Below are 20233 nucleotides of genomic sequence, written 5' to 3' on the forward strand. Positions count from 1 at the left end.
AAGGGTATGGGAAGAGTTTGATTATCATTTGGACATCTGCCGAGTCACTCATGGTTCACACATTGAATCTCTGTAAGGTGTAAACAGAACTTTGAGAGTTTGACTTTAAACTGACGTGTGTTTGAAAGTGCTATCATTAGTAGTTTTCGTGTAATTAAATATTGAAAGTGTTACCGAACTTTTGATATGTCCTGTACAAGCAAAGGAAAACAAACTATCTCTGCAAGTTAACATAACAGTAAATGAATGACAGAAAATACTAGACTAACTATTGACATAAAAATCTCTAACCTGAAGTTCACATCGATGAAAAACCGAGGAAGATTTAGAGCTTGTTGAGGATCCAATCCGAACTCTATCATGCCTAGCAACACCTGAAATTGTACAAATATTGATCGTCTGATTATCATCATCATCATCATGAAATTCACATATATCTACTCTAACATGCTTAACAACACCTGAAATTGCATGTGCAGGAATTTGATTCGAACAAATGTAACATTGTAAAATTCTTTTGTGCGAGATCGTGCGTATTTGCTTGTTTTCCGCACAGAACCAATACGCGGTAAGTGTGAAATACCACATTCACTATTCCCAACGTAACACACATAACAATTTCCCTCTTCTTACCGCTTAAGCGTGACATTCATTTTACTGCTTTAGGCTTTTAACATATTATTTTTAGAGACGTTTAACATAGTAATAATTATAAATTGGAAACTTACCACTGCAATTTCACCTAAATTGCAATGTTAATTATTGTTTTTAAATATTTGCAAAAATTAAGTAAAGTCTAGTACTCCACGAAACTTATTGCATTCCTGATACAAGTAACATTAAGGAAGCTGTGAAAAAATCAACGAGATTCCAGATGCCGATGTTATTACTGCAATATGTTATATAAATAATATCGTTAAAATATTAAAATGAAAAATAAATCATTACATAACCTTACCGTTTGTTTTAAGTTCGCATTTATAGACTGGGGGAAAAAAAAAGACAGACGTATATCACGGCCTGCTGGAGAATAGTAAACACAGAAAACATTTTACAGCAACAATGTTGAAGAAAGATATTTTGGTGTTCCGAAGTTGGCGTCATTAAACAGAAACCAACATGGAGATTTCATTGCAACTAATTAGAAATTCGTCTTCGCACAAAATAATGTACGATACACGAGAGGTATGTTTGTTTTCATGTTCTCGGAAATTAAAAAAGCTCAACTACGTTTCACTTTTTCAATCTTTTCCTCGACCATGAAAACGTCAACATACCGCTCTTGTAACGTATATTACTATTGCAGAACGAAAAGTTACATTTGTTCGGATCAAATTTCTGCACCTTTAAAGGACAAAACTAAAATACTTTCAATGATTTACTATCATAATACACTGCTCTCTTAAATTGACTGAGCATATGGGGAATTAAATTAATGATTTTCACAAAATATACTATGAAATGTTTCATATAAAACAATTTTTGTCTCGAAAAGGAAGCACAAACGAGTAAAATTGTATTAAACTTTTTTTGTTTAAAAAATCTCAAAGAATAACCCCCTGAAATTAATTGCATTATTTATGGTTCACCCAGTATAGTGACAAGAAAAAAAAAAGCTCATAATCCTTCGTTAGTCACTATACTGTAAAAATATATACTATTTTAATGCATATACAGTAGCATGCAAATTAATCCGAACACGACATATTTTTACATTTTCTGTCATTGTTGGCCTCACAGCTGCTCATACAGCTTTAATTGATATCTGTAGTACGTGTAATTCCATTGTTGAAGGTCTGTCGTTATTATTTTTTTTATAATATGTGACATTTTGCCTATCGTTTTGTACTTATAAGCATTTCAGTTGTGTTGAAGACTTAATACTGCAATCCTGTGTACATTCTGTCTTCACAAATGGATACAACTCCACGAAAACGGTCTAAAATTGTAACATTAGCAGAGCATTCTTCTATGACACAGAGGCAAATTGCTGCAGAATGTCACATCGGTTTGGCTGCTGTTAATTCGATCATAAAACGATACAGGGAGACTGGATCCATCACACCCCAGAAAAAAGGAAACTGTGGCCGGAAAAGGAAGACTTCACCTGCAGATGATCATTTAAATGTCAGGAAAAGTAAATTAAATCCTAGACTAACTGCTGTCGACTTAACCCGCGAGTTAATGGCTACCACTGGGGCCAATATTCACGTCACAACAGTGTGGCGTAGGCTTTTGGAAGCTGGACGAAGGGCTCGTAAGCCTATTAAGAAGCAACTGCTAACCACTGTTATGTACAAAAAACGCTTAATGTGGGCAAAATTACATCAACACTGGACAGTGAATGACTGGAAGAATGTACTTTTTTCCGATGAGTCTCATTTCGAGGTCTATGGCCGCCGTGTTTGTTATGTACGGAAAGGATCCGAAAAAGTAACAGCAGCTCATCTCCAACAAGCACCCAAATACTCCCCTAAAGTAATGTTTTGGGGTTGTTTTACACATGAAGGGCCTGGAGCATTAATACCTATCAAGGGAATGATGAATTCTGACAAATATATTCACTTATTGGAAACCAGAATCGTACCCCAGCTGCAAAAATCATTTCCGGATGGCAGAGGTGTGTTCCAACAAGACCTGGCACCATGCCATACGTCTCGAAAAACTACAAAATTCTTCAACAAGAAGAATATTCAGGTACTCCCCTGGCCAGGCAACTCACCCGACATCAACCCCATTGAGAACTTGTGGTCAATTTGCAAAAGAAGAATGCAAAAAATGGATTGTTCTACAAAGGAGAAGATGATTTCTGCCCTCATTGGTGTATGGTTTCGCGATGAAGAAATGAAGAATATTTGTGGGAAATTAGTGGAATCCATGCCAAATCGTCTCAGAGCTGTTATTAGGAACAAGGGAGGCCACATAGATTACTGAGGTATGTCTTAGATCCTTTTTTTTTATCCCGTTTGAGTGTTTTTGCATAAGTAATTACGTTGTTCGGATTAATTTTCACGCTACTGTATGACTATCATTCGTAACAGCTATAAATTATAGCCACTTATACTGAATAATTAAATAATAACCTGAACATGTGCTTGGGGCTGCATAAAGCCACCCATGATTCCGAACGAAGCTAGGAGAGCCCCACTTGCAGAATCAGTCAGCATGCCCGGTATGATGGTGTGCTGTGGGCGCTTTCCTGGAGCTAGACAGTTCGGCTGGGAAGGATCCAGGCTGAAGAGAACACCTCTGTTCTGCAAGCCAAATCATCCATATAATATTTATTAAAAACATAAATTATAATGTTGGTTTCAGAAATGAAGTTTTCTACATCTCTACGCAAACACACACTAGAAAGATCTTATTTAGTCATACCTGGAGATATTAGGAACCAACTAACTATTTCATTTTGTAATCTATATATATAATTTGAACTGGTAATGGAAATTACGGGAAAACAGCTGAACGGATTTTAATAAATGACCCCTCATTCTGAAGCTTGGAACCCAAAGTTTTTCAGAAAAATAGTAGTTTTGAGTGAAATGTAAATTTTTCAACATAATTTTCCTATTTTCTAAAATCCATCTGTCGTCACTAACTAATTGCATTTCAGAATAAAACAAAGCACACACTATAGTAAACAATATTACACGAAGGCCATGATCTGCAAGAATGATGACATATTTAGAACTCAAATTAAATTGGTTATTAAAAATTTCAAGACTGTAAAATTAATTTACAGGTCTGATTCTGTGGTGTGTAATTTTGTGAGTACAGCTGTGTATTGGATATTAAAAACTACAAAACTTGAAGTGGTTTGATGACATTATTACCATTAGAAATGAAATATTATTATAATTAATTCCATGCTGTGACTATTTTTCATTAATTATACTATTAATGCTATATTGATGATATGAAAGTGAAACGTTTTGGGGTTATATAAGTAGATGTAGAGAATATCTTAAATTAGATCTTGATTTATATAATTTACTGAGTGGCGGCTATATAGTATATGTCATTGAAAACTATAAAACTTATGTAAGATAATAATATTATTAAAAATCAAATATTTTTGTAGTTATTAATCAAGTGAGGTTGGATATTTTTCGTATATTTAATGGCGGTGTGGTGGTGCGTGATTCTCTTCACTATTGGCTCGAGGGAGCGCAAAAATTAGAGTTCCTAAGGAAAGACCAAAAGGTATTACTTACTGATAAAATATGAGGCCTACAAGATTTTGTAATCTCCCGATCATTTCAGCAAGATCTCTTAGCAGGATAAAATGATTTTACCCTCTACATTTCAAGGTAGTTTACGAAACATGCAGCAGCTATACCAAGATGCTATGTCTATTGTTCGAAAGCATAGCAAACCTGACTTTTTTTTTTTTTTTTTTTTTTTAACTTTCACCTACAATCCGCAATGATCTGAAATAGCTACTGCTTTACTCCCACATGAAAAACCGACTGATCGTCCTGACATTGTTACTTGCGTTTTTGCGTTCAAACTAAAAAACTGAAGGTGGATAGGTTCAAGAAAAGGTATTTGGCATAAAAAAAATCAATCAGAGGGGTATGTTTCATTATTATGGAAGCAAATAACTTTCAGAATGTCTGATATTCTTCATTGAAAATAAATCTGAAAAATGTTTATTTGAACATCTAATGGACTTAGTTTGTGTTAAATTTGTGCAACACATTGAAATAGTTGTTTTAAGTATCACAAATTTGTTCAAAGTGACAGATAAAGAACAAATAATTTAATCTTCTTGACGTGTAAATATATTAACATTATCATTACTATATTAACAACGAACTGCAGTCTACAGTTCATAGTCCGCACAAGCAATCGGGGTTATGTTTAGTTATGAAGGAACTCAATAATGAACACTCAAAATGTCAGAAATGCTAAAATTTTAGAATGGAAAATTATGCAATGACTAGAAATTGTAACTCTAGTAAAAAAAAATTAAATTCGTTGGACAACTGAAAATAAAATAACTATTTTCACATGCAAAGTTACAATCAAGAGCATTCTTCACACACTTAAATGCCATCGACCTGGGCCAGGATCGAACCTGCAATTGAATTGAATTGAATTGAAAGAGGAGACTTGGGAGGACAAATTTAAAAGGTACGCAAAACGCGTACTTGCAAGGGGTTGGGGGCTGCAAGAAACTAAATATATGAGCTCCAAGCCTGTTGGCCACTAGTCTCACTCCAGATTACGCTGCTCCACTGAAGGAGCTCTAGAAAATTTTGAAGGGAAAAACCGAAAATGGATGTAACCTCTTAGGTACCACATATGCGAGGGGGACGGAAATGTGATCAAAGTGACCACGGGACGGGACGAGGAGGAAATGGCTGGTGTAAATCTGCACATTGAAAGGAACTGTGTCATTTCGCAGTGCAGGAGGAGTCGAGAAGACTCTGTCGTCTGTTGTTCGATGACAAGGTAGGTGAAGACCGCCAGGAGAGACGCCGTGAATTCTGAATCTGCAAATTGAAAGGTTCCCTGTCCTTTCGCATTGCGACTACATGAGTGACGTTGTACATGTATTCCATAATTTTAGACTCTGAACTAGGGCATTACGTCGTTTGTTAGAGAAAGGGGGAATTTATGGGGAAGGGCATATAGGTCCGTGGCCCATTTCTCTTAGGGCTCATCCCGACATTTGTCTTAACGCCTTAGGAAAACCACGGAAATACCTTAGGCAGGATGAGTTGTCTCAATATAAGAGACTAGCCAATTTGGCTTTTATAGGAGGTTGATTGATTTATGAATTTATGATAGATGTAATTATTAATTAATTTAGAGTAATTAAAGGGGTCATGGGGATATGAATGCAGGTCCGTGGCCCATTTCTTTTAGGGCTCATACCAACATTTGTCTTAGCACCTTAGGAAAACCACGGAAAAACCTTAGGCAGGATGAGTTGTCTCAATTTCAGAGACTAGCCAGCTGGCTCTTAGGTAGAATGACTCTATGAATCGATTCTACCTAAGAGCCAGAGCCAGCTGGCTAGTCTCGGGGTGCAGTATATATAGAGAGGAATCCAGAAAGAGAGAGCCTTTTTGGATAAGATAAATTGTATGCTTTAAATTATGCGTCCGTAACTTAATTTGTTCCAGATATCAAAACATTTTTAATAATAAATTATAGCTTTCACAATGACTTCAATATGTGGTTATCAATCTTAAAATACTCTATAAACAATGGAAAATAAATAAAAATATTCTTACTAATTTGAAGACTACATACATGTAGAGCAAATCCACAGCCCTGCGGTACAACTCCTGTTCCAAAGGTCGTATACACACTGTTGATGAAGCTGCAGGCATTTCCCTCACTGTCAGTAACTGAGAGGTACACTGTATCTGCGCCTCGTTTTATTTCTGGATTTCCTTGTATCGGAAATTCATTGGCCCTGTACAATAATATTCATATATACTACACTCAGATCATTTATTATAAAAACGTACATGCACATGCAGGGTGGGAATATGTGTGTGCACGTGCGTGTATGAAATAAGTTTTAATAATAAATCCATGTCTAGAAATATCACCCTCTGTTTTAGAGAACGTTGAAGTGCTAATTTAAGGAAAAATCCTCACCCTAATAAATGTCATTCCACTTGACACAAGGAAGCATGTAGATGTTTCTATCACAGAAATGGCTATTACAGTGAGGAAGATTTTAATAAACCATATCTGGAGATACTAAAACCAACTACGCACTAACATTTAGAAGTCTCTATCCATCGCATGTATTACACTAATAAGTAATTGATTAACTAGCGGACTTACTCGTGTTAATTATGTAAGTCTGTGCGGCTTACAGCTATTTCGGTGCTTCATCACACCATCCTCAGAGCCTACTAGATCTCCGCGTCATCTCTAACTTCTCTGCCTGTTGTGTGGGTGCGTTTGATTGTTGAAAGGTGTTGAAAAGTGGAGTCAAATAGTGTGTGTGTGTGTGTGTGCGTGCGTGCGTGCGCGCGCGCGCGTGCGTGTGTGTGTTTTTTTTTGTTTTTGTTTTATTTCATCATACAACATGTCCCATTACACAGCGTAATACTACATGCCTTGGTTTTCTTATTAGGTTTTTATAAATATTTTTCTTATTTATATACTATGCAGTAATAATAGTTAATGTTCGGGATGTTTGGCCAGTTTTATAGTTCATATTCATAGATAATAACTATTGTTTTTGTCAAAAAAAAAAAATAAATAAAAAGAAAATAAAAAAGAAAAATGAACACATCCGTTATCTTATCATTTGAAAATGTATCACTATAGGCAACAATAGCCCATACTTAAAAAAAAATACAAAGATACTGCTACAGATAGACAATGCATACTTAATTCACCATTAAGCTCTAATTCATATGTCATCACCTCCTCTTTCACTCATTTCTACCCTCATTCACTCCACCCATAGAATACACCGATGCACAACACATAAGATAGAAGCCTCATGACCACTGCAATGAAGCATCTCTCTTCAAAATGTTCGTACAGATTGTTTAAAATGTGATAGTTTTTAACATACCGATATCTTGACACTTAACATTGTAACACTTATACCCTTATAAATTCTCTAACTCAATAGCATTAATAAATTTTCGATATTCATTCATGAACTTTCCTATCAGTTGCATTTTATTTGCAGGCCATGTTCCTCCCTTTTGAATTATATTTCTTTTTAGTGTGTGTGTGTGTGCGTGCGTGCGTGTGTGTGTGCGTGTGTGTGTGTGTGTGTGTGTGTGTATGTGTGTGTGTGTGTGTGTGTGTGTGTGTGTGTGTGTGTGTGTGCTGAAATTGATTTGTATGTTGAGAATTTGATCGGGGTGTGTTTTAGTGTGTTTGTATATTTCGTCAAATTCTCAACACACAGAACAATTTCAGTACACACACACTATTTGACTCCACTTTTTAACACCTTTCAACAATCAAACGCACCCACACAACAGGCAGAGAAGTTCGAGATGACGCCGAGATCTAGTAGGCTCTGAGGATGGTGTGATAAAGCACCGAAACAGCTGTAAGCCGCACAGACTTACATAATTAACACGAGTAAGTCCGCTAGTTAATCAATTACTTATATTAAAGTGTTAAAAGTAGTGTACGCAAGATTCAAAATGTATTACACTAATACTTAATGGACAGTGTACTCACTTGTCTGAAGAGATGAGTTTTCTTCTTTCTGCAGCATACTGCTTATCCAACAGACCAGTAATTGGGACTGCTGTTTCTTCAGGGTCTGCTACAAAATAGAGGGAATCTGCAAAGCTGAGCTTCAAAGCTTCTATCAGTAGATGTTGGTATTCACTAGTTCCCAGTCCGAGACCTACAAATATAAAAAGACAATAAGAAAGAGTGCGACATAAAAGTTGTTTGGTAAGTTGCAATCTTAGCAGTTAATGAAGTAAAATTTTGTTTGCCAAACAGCAAGTTAAACTAGTACAGACCCAGAAACAAAATTTGAGCCACCTGAATTTTCCAAGTTTCAGTTATAACATACTGCGCATGCTCAGTAAACACTGGGGGATAATGGGGTAGGGTCAGTAGCGGCCCGCGGTTACAAAGGTTGGCAGTTCTGCATGAAAAATAGTATATTTAGCAAACACATGCTGTTTATTGCATCTAAATCGGTTAACGCATGTAATTACAGCCCCTTCTCGAAGTTGACTGTGCACCCGAAATTGTACTCCAACCATCCGTGCGCTACACCTCTCCCACCTGGTACAACTAGTCACGTAGTGGAGATGTGCCCCACATGCTTTTCTAAGTTTTTTAAGTAAAATTAAATAAATCCTTCACTCCGGTGTTTGTCCATGTATTTTCTCCTCTAAACAGAATACAGGAAGTGTTTTCATGAGCGCAGCAAAAAACCAATTGTTTCCATTACACATTTCGGTATTAAAATGACTAGTAGGCTACATGATGTCCTCGACTTTTTCCAGAAATTTCAATATTTAAATTTTGTGTAGGACGTCCTAATTTCTTAAGTTAACATGCAATTTCTCTTTTAATTTCAAAAAGGGTTAGTCGATTAGGTTTTCATTTCATTCATTTTTAATACAAAATAATTCCTTAGACACACTGACTAATCACATCACACCACCCACAATACTATAACACACTGTAACTGTAATGATGTACAGTAGTCCAGAAGCCTATGTGTTCTAACGCAGGTCATAAAGAGATGAGGGTGTTGACAGTTCTTTTGTGTATTCGGAGAGAGCTGCTTCGGTTGCAGCTCTAATGCAGTCTTATGGGACGGTGAAGAAAACCAGTTTTCTGCTGCCGACTACCCTACGTTGAGCTTCAGGAACTGCCGATCACAGATCCGAAAAGTAAACTACAGCTAAAATTCTCGAGCAGTTCAAGGCTCCTACAGACAGTAATATCTCGAATCGAAGGAGAATGAATTGGAAAAATAAATGAAACAGTGAACTAGGTTACGTAAAAGCACACTTTACATTTTTAATTTTTTTCAGGTCCATTTAAATGGCAGCTCTGCAGTTCTTATTGTAGAGCCACCCCTGGGTAGGGTGGCCAGTTCCTTTCGCCCTCCAATACAACTAATAAGACTTCAGACGTTTGCAAACAACTGTTCTTCCTCTGACACATATCATCAAGTGAGATTTACTTACTCATAATAGATGGATACATCAGCCAGAACCTCAGTCAGAGAGAATATACAAGGTGATTCATGAGGAAAGGTAAAAAATTTAGGACACGATATCTTAGGCCATTTTGAGTGAAGAAGTTCATATGAACATAGGTCCGTTTTCGAACGATGGAGGAGCTAGATGCATTTTTTTGGTAAAAGTCTCGCCCCAATGTGAATCAGACGTTACCATATGCTGTTGACGTGAGATGTGAGACAAGGTCACCGATCGCAATGAATGACGTAACATTGGAATCTGCATTGTGAGTGATGTAGATAAGAGAAACAAACTGGGTGCTGGGGCATTACAAATGTCCAATCGCCTGCCCTTGTCTGATGTAATGACACAGAACCAGCACATAACACAAATACCACTATCACTTAGTTCACAGCAGTTCAGTCAGCTACCTACAGTACAGTAGTTATACAGGTACAGTTATCGGAAGTGTTAAGTTGTGTTTTTCAAGATACCTTATAAATTTTCGACTACAAAATACGCCGATATTGTGTATGTTTATGGTTTGTGCGATGGAAGTTCCTTGCATGCCGTCGTTGAATATGAACGACGCTTTCTGAACAGAAGGGTACCACATCGAAGAGTATTTACTGTCGATGGGGTTGAATGAAAGACTTAGTATAGCAAAGTAAGGGGGAAACGAGAGAGGCGCTAACCAACCGTATTTTGGATGCGGCATAAAGAACAGCCACTAACAACTCTTCCGAGCGACAAGCACGATTTACACCTGAGCGCAACAGTGCATTGAAGCAGAAGGAGGTACCTTTGAAAATGTGCGAAAACATCGACCCCGGCATCTGGAATATTAGATATGTATGCACACGTGAATATAAACTTCAAATTTGTCCGTTATCTGTCTCTAAATGCGAGTTAGTACCAGTGGCGTATACTGGTTTAAGGGCCTGGGCTACCACTGACCCTATTATTACACAAAATATATTTTAAAGTCCCTATAATCAAATTCCTTACTTATTTATATATGAATTCCAGACGTCTTGATTGGGACGAAAATACTTTGATGACTTCGTCATTGAAATTACAGTTGGGCCGCTTGTGAAGTTTCTGTAGAAATGACTTTTCAATGGACATCAGTGCCAAGTCGGATAAACGTTCTTGTGTATGAGTTGATCTACAGTAGGATTTTATTCTCTTCAACGCAGAAAATGTTCTTTCTACCGATGCTGACGTAGCTGGTATTGTCACAATTAATGTTGCCAATTTAAGGACTTCAGGAATAACTTGGTTCAGCTGGTTTTCATATATGGCAGATAATATTTCATGGATAGGTTTGTTCGAAAAATCAAAGACTTCTGCTGAATATATTACACTTAATTCATTTTTCAAACGTACTTGATCAAAGTGACTGTTATAGGACTGAAATAATTTGTTTAGTGCCTCATTCGGGAAGTTTTCTCTATAAGCAGAAAATTTTTGAGAATCTAGAAGATATGTGAACTGAAGCTTTCCATAATCAGAAAATCTATCAGTAATTTCCATGTGCATACGATCTAGTATGCTGCAGTACAGCTGCCTGTATTTCAATTCATCATCTCCTTTTCTTCGCTTTAATGGTGGTTCCATTGTATTGGCTGAAGAATTTTCATTTTCCATATTACTCCATATGGACGGAAACCCACTACGTCTGAACTCGAATATAGTATTTTTTAACTTTGATACCTCTTGCAAGCAGTATGCTATGTCTAGACTTTTTGTCTGAAGAATATTGTAGAGCACATCTGTATGTGCGAACACTCTAGCATAGACTTCAAGAAGAAATATATTCTGAAACTGTGAAAAAAATACAAATATCCTTGAGCCTGCACAATTACATCATCAACCCAGTTTTCTTCAGAGTCATTCATTACAAATGATATTTTCAAAGAAAGCAGTCAGTTGTTCTCTGTATTCCTTTACTGTATTTACAAGCTGAGATGTAAAATTGCATCTAGTTGGTCCTACTTTTGGGAGTTTCTTTTTCAAAAATTCTTGAGTTTTTCTGATCTTTTAGGAGATGATGAGAAAAATGCAGCTAAACCCGACAGTGTTTTGAAAAAAAATGCGGCATTCTGGAATGGATGAAGTAGTTTGTTGCAAAACTAAATTGAGAACATGGCTGTAACAATGGACAAATAGTGCTTGAGGATACTTTCCTTGAACTTTTGTTTTTAAGCCATTAATATTTCCCGCCATAACTGAAGCACCATCGTATGTCTGTGCAATTAACTTATTGCCGACATTGTATTCTGCTATAACACCTTCCACATGCTGAAACCAAGCAGCAGCAGTTTTGCCTGAACTGACATTTGTGAATCCTATAAACAGTTCTTGAACATTGGCAGTACTATCGACGTATCTTAAAACAGTGGACAATTGACTCTGATTAGAGCACTTGTTTCATCAACAACAATGGCCGCAAAAGGTGCTTCTTCTATTTCAGATTTTATGTTCTTTATCATAACCCCACTTATAGCAAATATTAAGTCATTATGAATTGCGGGAGAAGTACCACGAAATACTGTTGAACTCTCAAGATGAATGGCCAGTAAATGGTCAAATTCACTTAAGGAACTTAAATATTCAATATAATTTCCTCTATTGTCTGCTTCCACACTCTCATTATGATCCCGAAAAGCCAATTCTTGTTTTCCTAGAAAGCAGACTGCGTTAATAAGACGCAGTAAAATCTCCCGATTTTTTTTTCCACAGGAGCATTGTGTTGGTTGATATGTAGAGCTTTTTGCTTATCTAGCTGTAAATCAATTCTTGTCTTCCCAAAGTTTGCAAAGTTCATGCTACTACAAATATGAGCTTTTGATTTGTCGTGTTTTAGGACTGCCGTTCGAAGGGAGTTGATATTAGAAAACCCTCTTTTGACCACACATTAGTTTCGCGGCTAAATAACAAACATGGCCAGCAAAATAGTTTAGACAGTTTAGAACTACCACACAACCAATTCCACTTACCATATGATGTTGAAGTGAAATGGCGTGTGTACTCACGCTGTTTTTCTTTTACGTCCATGGACAAATTTAACTCAGGAGTTGGTCTTTCCATTTTCACAATTTCAACTTTCTCGTTGTATGTACGACGGTTAAAAGGCACTTTTAATAAACCTTCTATTACACAGTCATTTTCAACACAAACCTCTCCAGAAACTTGTTTTGCCATATTTTTCACAATATCACTTAATTGGGAAATTAAAAACTTAATAATTCACAATTAATATAACTCTTAGACACTCGAACAAATCACAAATTTAAAATACTACACTGCAAGAACACAATTACATTCATGAGCTAGCGTGCTAAGCGTATTGTTGCTTCGCGCCTGTGAAGAAACCGATCACGAGAGCGGCAACTCACCCGGCCTACACTGCACGATGGAAACAGAAGAGAGCGGGGGGATGGGCAGTTGTGCGACAGGACAGCGTGCGCGGTACGGTCACAGGCTACCTCACGTAGCAAGCGGTTTCTCCAGTGATGCCGCCTTGACAACTTGTTTCTTTTCGAGAGCAGAGAGCGCATATAAATCTAACAATTACTTTAATTTTAATTACTGTGGTAAAACTAATAATACAAAATTATTACATTATGTTATATTATAAACTTTTTCTTTTGTAATTTCCTTGGGCTACTGCCCGCCCATGGTTAGTACATTGGAATCTCAGAAGTTTTTGTGAAATCAAAGAGCCATATCTCCGTAACCGTTCGAAAACAGACCCATATTCATATGAACTTTTTGACTCAGAATGATTTCAGAATTCACATCCTAAATTTTTTACCTTTCCTCGTGAATCAACCTGTGTAATATATACAAAAAGAATATATAATGACAAGTAAAAAATACATTTTTAATAGCTAACCTTTCAGGTCATATCCTTCAAGAATATTTAGAGCTATCAAAGCAGTGATCCCGAGGCCATTTGGAGGAATTTCCCATACAGTATATCCTTTGTAGTCAGTGGAAACAGGTTCAACCAGAGAGCTGGTGTGCTTGACGAGGTCTTCAAGAGTCATCACTCCTCCATAAAACTTGATTTCATTTACAATTGCCTCTGCTACTTGACCACTATAAAAACCTGACTTTCCATACTGAGCTATTGTCTGTAAAATAATAATAATAATAATAATAATAATAATAATAATAATAATAATAATAATAGTTGGTGTACTTAAAAGACAGAGAAACGCTATACATTACATTCCATGGCTCACTCATGCTAGTAAGTATAAGGCAGTTATGATAAGTTCTTAACATATGTATGCTTGTATGCTTGTAATTTGAAGTAATTTGCATGATATGTATTATCAATTCTGTATATCTCATCTGATTGAATTGTTTATGCCTTTAAACTGAATTAACTTATTTGCTATGTATTATATTTTATAGCTCAACTGATGAATAATTGTTTGAGTTTGTAAATTTAATACTCTGATTGGGTATGTATTGTATATTTTTAGTAGAACCATCAATGTAGCTCAGTCGGCAGACTTGCTGGCCTGCTGATCTGGAGCAGTGCTCGGGCTTGGTATACGAGGGGAATCCAGGAAATAACGACCGTTCGCGCATACCCGTCGCGCAGCTGACTCCTTGTTTGAAGGTCAACTGGCTTCCTTAACATGTGTTCTCATAATGTTGTGAGTACTGGTTGCAACAAGTCGCCATTGTGCATTTTGTGTTACTTCAAAATGAACGACGTGATTGATAATCCCGCCGACTGTGAGGTGAGGAGTGTGATTCGATTTTTGAATGCCCGACATTTGAAACCTGCAGAAATTTACCGGCAATTGAAAGAAGCGTATGGTGATACTGTAATGAATGAAAGAAATGTGAGAAAATGGTGCGAAATGTTCAACAATGGGCGAACAAATGTCCACGATGAAACTCGACCCGGATGCCCATCACTCATCACAGAAGACCTGAAGACTAAAGTGAACGACAGAATCTTGCAAGACAGGCGCACATCACTCGACGACTTGCATATTGCCTTTCCTGACATTTCTCGTTCTTTGCTTGGTGAAATTGTGTCACAACATCTTGTCTACCACAAAATCTGTGCACGATGGGTTCCACGGCAACTGAGTGACCAACACAAAACTCAGAGAATGGCCTCAGCATTGACATTCTTGATGCGATATCACACAGATGGAGACGCCTTTCTTGATCAAATTGTGACTGGTGATGAGACCTGGGTGTCTCACAACACCCCAGAGACCAAGCGCCAATCACGTCAGTGGCATCATCCCTCATCACCCAAGAAACCGAGAAAATTCAAACAGACTCTCTCAACACAAAAAGTCATGGCTACTGTCTTTTGGGATCACAAAGGTGTTCTTTTGCTGGATTTCATGCCAAAAGGCACTACGATCAATGCAAATCGTTATTGTGAGACTTTACGAAAACTACGGCGAGCCATCCAAAACAAGAGGCGAGGAATGCTTTCGAGAGGAGTTGTGCTTCTTCACGACAACGCCCGCCCGCACTCGAGAATTGCTGGATCAATTCGGTTGGGAAATCTTTGATCATCCGCCCTATAGTCCAGACCTTGCTCCTAACGATTTTCACCTTTTCAGTAAGCTGAAAGACTTTCTGGGTGGTACGCGTTTTGGAAGTGATGAAGAGTTGAAGAAGACAGTGAACACCTGGCTTAATGAACTGGCGGCAGAGGAGTATAACACAGGAATTCTAAAGCCAGTGAATAGATATGACAAATGTTTAAATGTAGGTGGTGATTATGTAGAGAAGTAAAGGAAGCTTCAGTTATGTAACAGACTTTGTTTTTTCAAATAAATATATTTTTTTAATTATTACAACAAAACGGTCGTTATTTCCTGGATCCCCCTCGTATTTCATTGACACATCCTTTATATAGGACGATCTAAAATAATTAAACTACAACTTCCAAGAGTTGTAGAAGACACCCAACTAAACAATTAGAGCTAGGAAACTAATGGTCAGAAACCAACTATTCACAAGATAATACAGAGTGTTAATTGTTTCTATTTGAAAACTACTTATGCTTTATCACCTTACTTAGAATTTTACTTGCAGCACAATTATAATTTATTATTTTTATTTATTTTAACAAACCATAATTAGTTAATAAAAATCAAATTAATACTGTAGAATTTACATACAGAAGGCAAAACATTAATAAATTACTGCAGATTTCGTTCAAAGTGTAATCCTCCTGACTTGATACAAGCTCTGCACCTCATAATCACTGAGCACCTGATCATCGCAAATATATCAGGAATTTCTCTTAACTCATGGACTGCAGCAATGATCTTTGGCTGAAGCAACTAAAGTATAGCAATCTTAGGTCTTCATATGACCCCACACAAAAAAGCCTAACGGTATTAGATCAGGTGACCTAGCAGGCCAGGATACTGGACCACCACGCCCAATCCATTTATCACGAAAAGTATTGTCAAGATATTCCAAGCCATTGCAATGTTTAGGTAGGCGATTTGTAAACATAATGCCATACATTGTGGACTGAGTTGAGGTATAGTACGAGTGCATACATCCTACAGGAAGCATTTTTATTATCTAATTCTTCCTATTATCTAATTGTGCCCTGTTGCTCAGAAACAAAGGGTTTCCAACACATGGTTTCCTACCTTCAAGGGATGTCTTCTATCAGTCAACACAGTTTGTCGGTTGAATTCAGATTCATCCTATATGTAAGCATGTACTCCTTAGTACCTATATCTAGTCACCATTAGGAACTGCTTATCTTTCCATACTTGATATATTTCATATCATCATGGATTAATGTCTCCTGATTAAGCTTGAACTTGCTACATAGCACAAATAAATCTATATTTTCATATTCCAATACCAGTAACTACCGGTATCAATTTTGTTACCTTGAGAGTAGACGACATGGCAGGTAGGGTCATGATTTCAGCTATGCGAGGTGCTTGGTAATTTAACAAAAGTTCACTTCCATAACGACGAGACTGCAATAGTCTTTCTTTCGATTTCCAAAGGTTGAAAGTAACAGGTGTGACGGGAAAGCCATTCTCTGCCAGTGAAATTGCTGGAGCTAGGATTTCACCAAGAGACAACTGAAAAGAAGAAGAAGAAACTAAACTTAAAAATCTGAGAGTACTGAAAAGTGACAAAGTGCCAGGATGACAGGGAATTCACAGAATCCCAATGACTGCATGAATATGTCTTTGTTTAATTTTCTCGTATTTCATTGTTTTTTAATCATTAGAGATATAGTTTTGCTCGTCACTTATTCACTCCCAAGTAGATTACTCAACACTCTATAGATGGCAACACACGCAACCTTTCACATCTGCAACATCTAGAGGAGACTTCTTTTACTTCGTGTTACGCTAAAAATGTTAGATTTTCCCATCAATTGCACCTCTAACAAAGATGTATTGACGCCAGAAAAAGTTTTATCTTTAAGAATTATACCTATGCCACACATAGACCAGATATAAATATAAAGATTTCAAAAGATAAATCATATGTTTTGAAAAGATAATTATAGAATTTCACAACAAATTTTATTAGATTACAATAAAAATGATGGGATTTATAAAATCCTTTGGATTGCGTGAAACGTCTTCATTCCTAAAAAAAATTTAAATTGTTTATTTAACGACGCTCGCAACTGCAGAGGTTATATCAGCACACTTAAATGCCATCGACCTGGGCAACGATCGAACCCGCAACCTCGAGCACAGAAGGCCAGCGCTATACCGACTATGCTACCGAGGCAGACACTTCATTCTTGGTAAGTAATTTTTATGTTGGATAAGAATGAATTTAAGGATTAAATAAATACTACCACAGGCAGGATGAGTACACCCTATCAAATAATTAGACAATGGAGCAAGATGGACAAGTGGAATGATGCAATGACATAACGAAAGAAGAAAAAAAAAACATTGTATCATACATGCAAAGAAGATAAGAATAAATGGACAGACAGACAGAGTATGTCGTACCGAAAAGGAAAGATGGACGGACGGACGGACAGACAGACAGACAGACTATGTCATGCCGAAAAGGACTTTCAGAGTATCTGATATGCTAAAAAAAACTTACCGTATATATCCAAGAAAATCTTAAAATATATTTTTTTAGTAATTGATTAACTAGCGGACTTACTCGTGTTAATTATGTAAGTCTGTGTGGCTTACAGCTGTTTCGGTGCTTCATCACACCATCCTCAGAGCCTACTAGCCCTGTATTTGTGTACTAGTTGACTTGCAGAGTTGTCTTGATAATCCATTTTGAATCTTGCATACACTACTTTTAACACTTGGATATAAGTAATTGATTAACTAGTGGACTTATTCGTGTTAATTATGTAAGTCTGTGCAGCTTACAGCTGATTCGGTGCTTCATCACAGACTTACATAATTAACACGAGTAAGTCCGCTAGTTAATCAATTACTTATATTCAAGTGTTAAAAGTAGTGTACACAAGATTCAAAATGGATATTTTTTTAAGTGTCAACAACTTCTCTGGCTCTGGTCAGGTCAGGTCATTATAGTCGTATCACTGTTATTTCCGGTGTGACTCCTCCCCTTTGCTTACGTCTTAGGAAGTGAAGCTCTATAAAGTCTAAGTAGGTAATATCGTTCGCAATTTCTGTTGGCGAGCTACCAGATGAGGAATCTATTTGCTTCACCGTTAAACATTATCATGTCGTAGCTCCTATGATAATGAATCAAACACACTGTAATTGAGCAAATAATTGAGCGGCAAATAACGTCCTCGTGTGATTTCTGTGAACGCCAACGTAAGAGCCAAAATGGTGGGCAATTATATTAAGTATTTATCGAGCCATAGGAAATTCATTACATCATCAATAGCAAATGACAAGACGCACACGTTAATGTAGCCGACCTGCAACATGATTGACTGCCGGAAATAAGAGCGACGGGACTAATACTATTGAACTAATACTAATACCGGTACATCTCAGGAAAAAAAAAAAGACTAAGAACAAGATCTCATTTTTACTGTGGAATTCTCAGATTGTATCAATAAGGCGAAAGTTCTCTCGTGTCTACGAGCTATTTTGAGTATGAACAATTTTGACGAAAAATATGGCTATCATATCCCAGTCAGTATTATACAGATATTACCTTGCCAGAGCCGAAATTCTGAACTGTATCATCCCAAGCAGCTACCGTTCCTGGTACTGTTACTGTGTGAATGTGTGTCTCAGGCAAAGGATTATGAACGTTGAAACCTTCTTCCTGCAGCAATTCCAGAGTGAGACCAGAAGGACAACGTCCACTACAAAAGAAAAATTATAAAGATGATGTCTATAACCTAAAATATGTCTAATTTAATTAGTAACTAGCTACACAAAACAAAACAGAAATGTTTATCAGTATACAAGACACAAAACTACTATAAACAAGCTTTTGCCTTTTGACCAATAGATTTCCCTCTTCTGAAAGCTGTTTCCTGTAGTGCAGTCTTGCGATGGTGACTAGTAATTTCGAGCTAGAGCTCTTTTATGCCCTCTGCGCGCACACGGAGCTCTTTTACCTGTAAACATTGCTAAAGAATGTACAGATCTTAGAACACAGCACATGATGGAACAGAAGCGCTTAAAGCTTTCAAGGAAGAGTGGCAGATACAATATTTATGCTTCGAACATGGTGATGAAGTCCAGTGTTTGTTGTGTAAAAAAAAAAAAATCATTTGCAAAAAAAAAGAAAAAGCGAGATGAAACGGCATTATGAGACACAACATGAAAAAAAAAATATAGGCAGAAGAGAGAAATAAATTGATTTCGGAATTGACATCGAAGGTAAATTAAATTACATTTGGGTCAGTAGATTGTATCTAGATTCCTTTTATTTCTTTATTTTAAATGTATTGATGATGTTTTATTTGTTGCTTGTTTCTGGACATTTACTTTTATTAGACTACGTGTTTCTTTAATTTAGAAATAATATTTTACCTTTGATTGCACTTTAACTTATACTATTACTAAGCTCAAAAAGCTAATTCACTTCTATTCCAATAACTATTTTCAAGATTTTGAGCAAATATGAACTAAACATTTTGAAAACTTTGATGCAAGGAGCTTTTTTAGTAACGTCAATATAAAATATACTTAAAAATTAGACCTAATTGCACCAAATTTTGTACAGATGATATTATTATAGATCTGTTTATATAGTTTAAGTTTCACAAATTTTGGCCGAAAATTGTGGAAGTTTTAAAAATCATACATAACCCCTTAAATGATTGACCCCAAAAATTACGATGGCTCTCAATATCTTAATTTAATCAATTTGTTTTTTTCGTGTTACGTGCATCTCACAAATCACACTAAGAAAACTCATTACATAATCACGACTGGAGACTAAGGACTGCATTTTCACAATCACACAATCAATATACTCTATTTCAATCATATTGTCAGACTACATTTTCACAATCACACAATCAATATACTCTATTTCAATCAATATTGTCATTATTATTTTTTCAACAAATACTCAAAAGTACTTAGAGGTCACACACGTCGAGCAGGTAGACCTTA

The 20233-nt window shown here is 36.6% G+C and overlaps 1 protein-coding gene across 2 annotated transcripts in view; it reads right to left on the bottom strand.

Annotated features, from left to right (window-relative positions):
* Positions 1–20233, bottom strand: part of LOC138694439 (glutathione hydrolase-like YwrD proenzyme) — a 60797-nt gene that overhangs the window by 33624 nt on the left and 6940 nt on the right. For both annotated transcript variants that reach the window (XM_069818156.1, XM_069818149.1), the window contains exons 3-9: positions 18816–18969; positions 16568–16768; positions 13558–13798; positions 8182–8353; positions 6265–6430; positions 3084–3254; positions 292–374 (exon numbers count right to left, since the gene is read on the bottom strand). In XM_069818156.1, coding sequence (XP_069674257.1) covers positions 292–374; positions 3084–3254; positions 6265–6430; positions 8182–8353; positions 13558–13798; positions 16568–16768; positions 18816–18969 — 1188 coding nt within the window. The remainder of the gene's footprint in view (positions 1–291; positions 375–3083; positions 3255–6264; positions 6431–8181; positions 8354–13557; positions 13799–16567; positions 16769–18815; positions 18970–20233) is intronic.

Source organism: Periplaneta americana, chromosome 1 (assembly GCF_040183065.1).
Source record: "Periplaneta americana isolate PAMFEO1 chromosome 1, P.americana_PAMFEO1_priV1, whole genome shotgun sequence".
Classification (NCBI taxonomy): Eukaryota; Metazoa; Arthropoda; class Insecta; order Blattodea; family Blattidae; genus Periplaneta; species Periplaneta americana.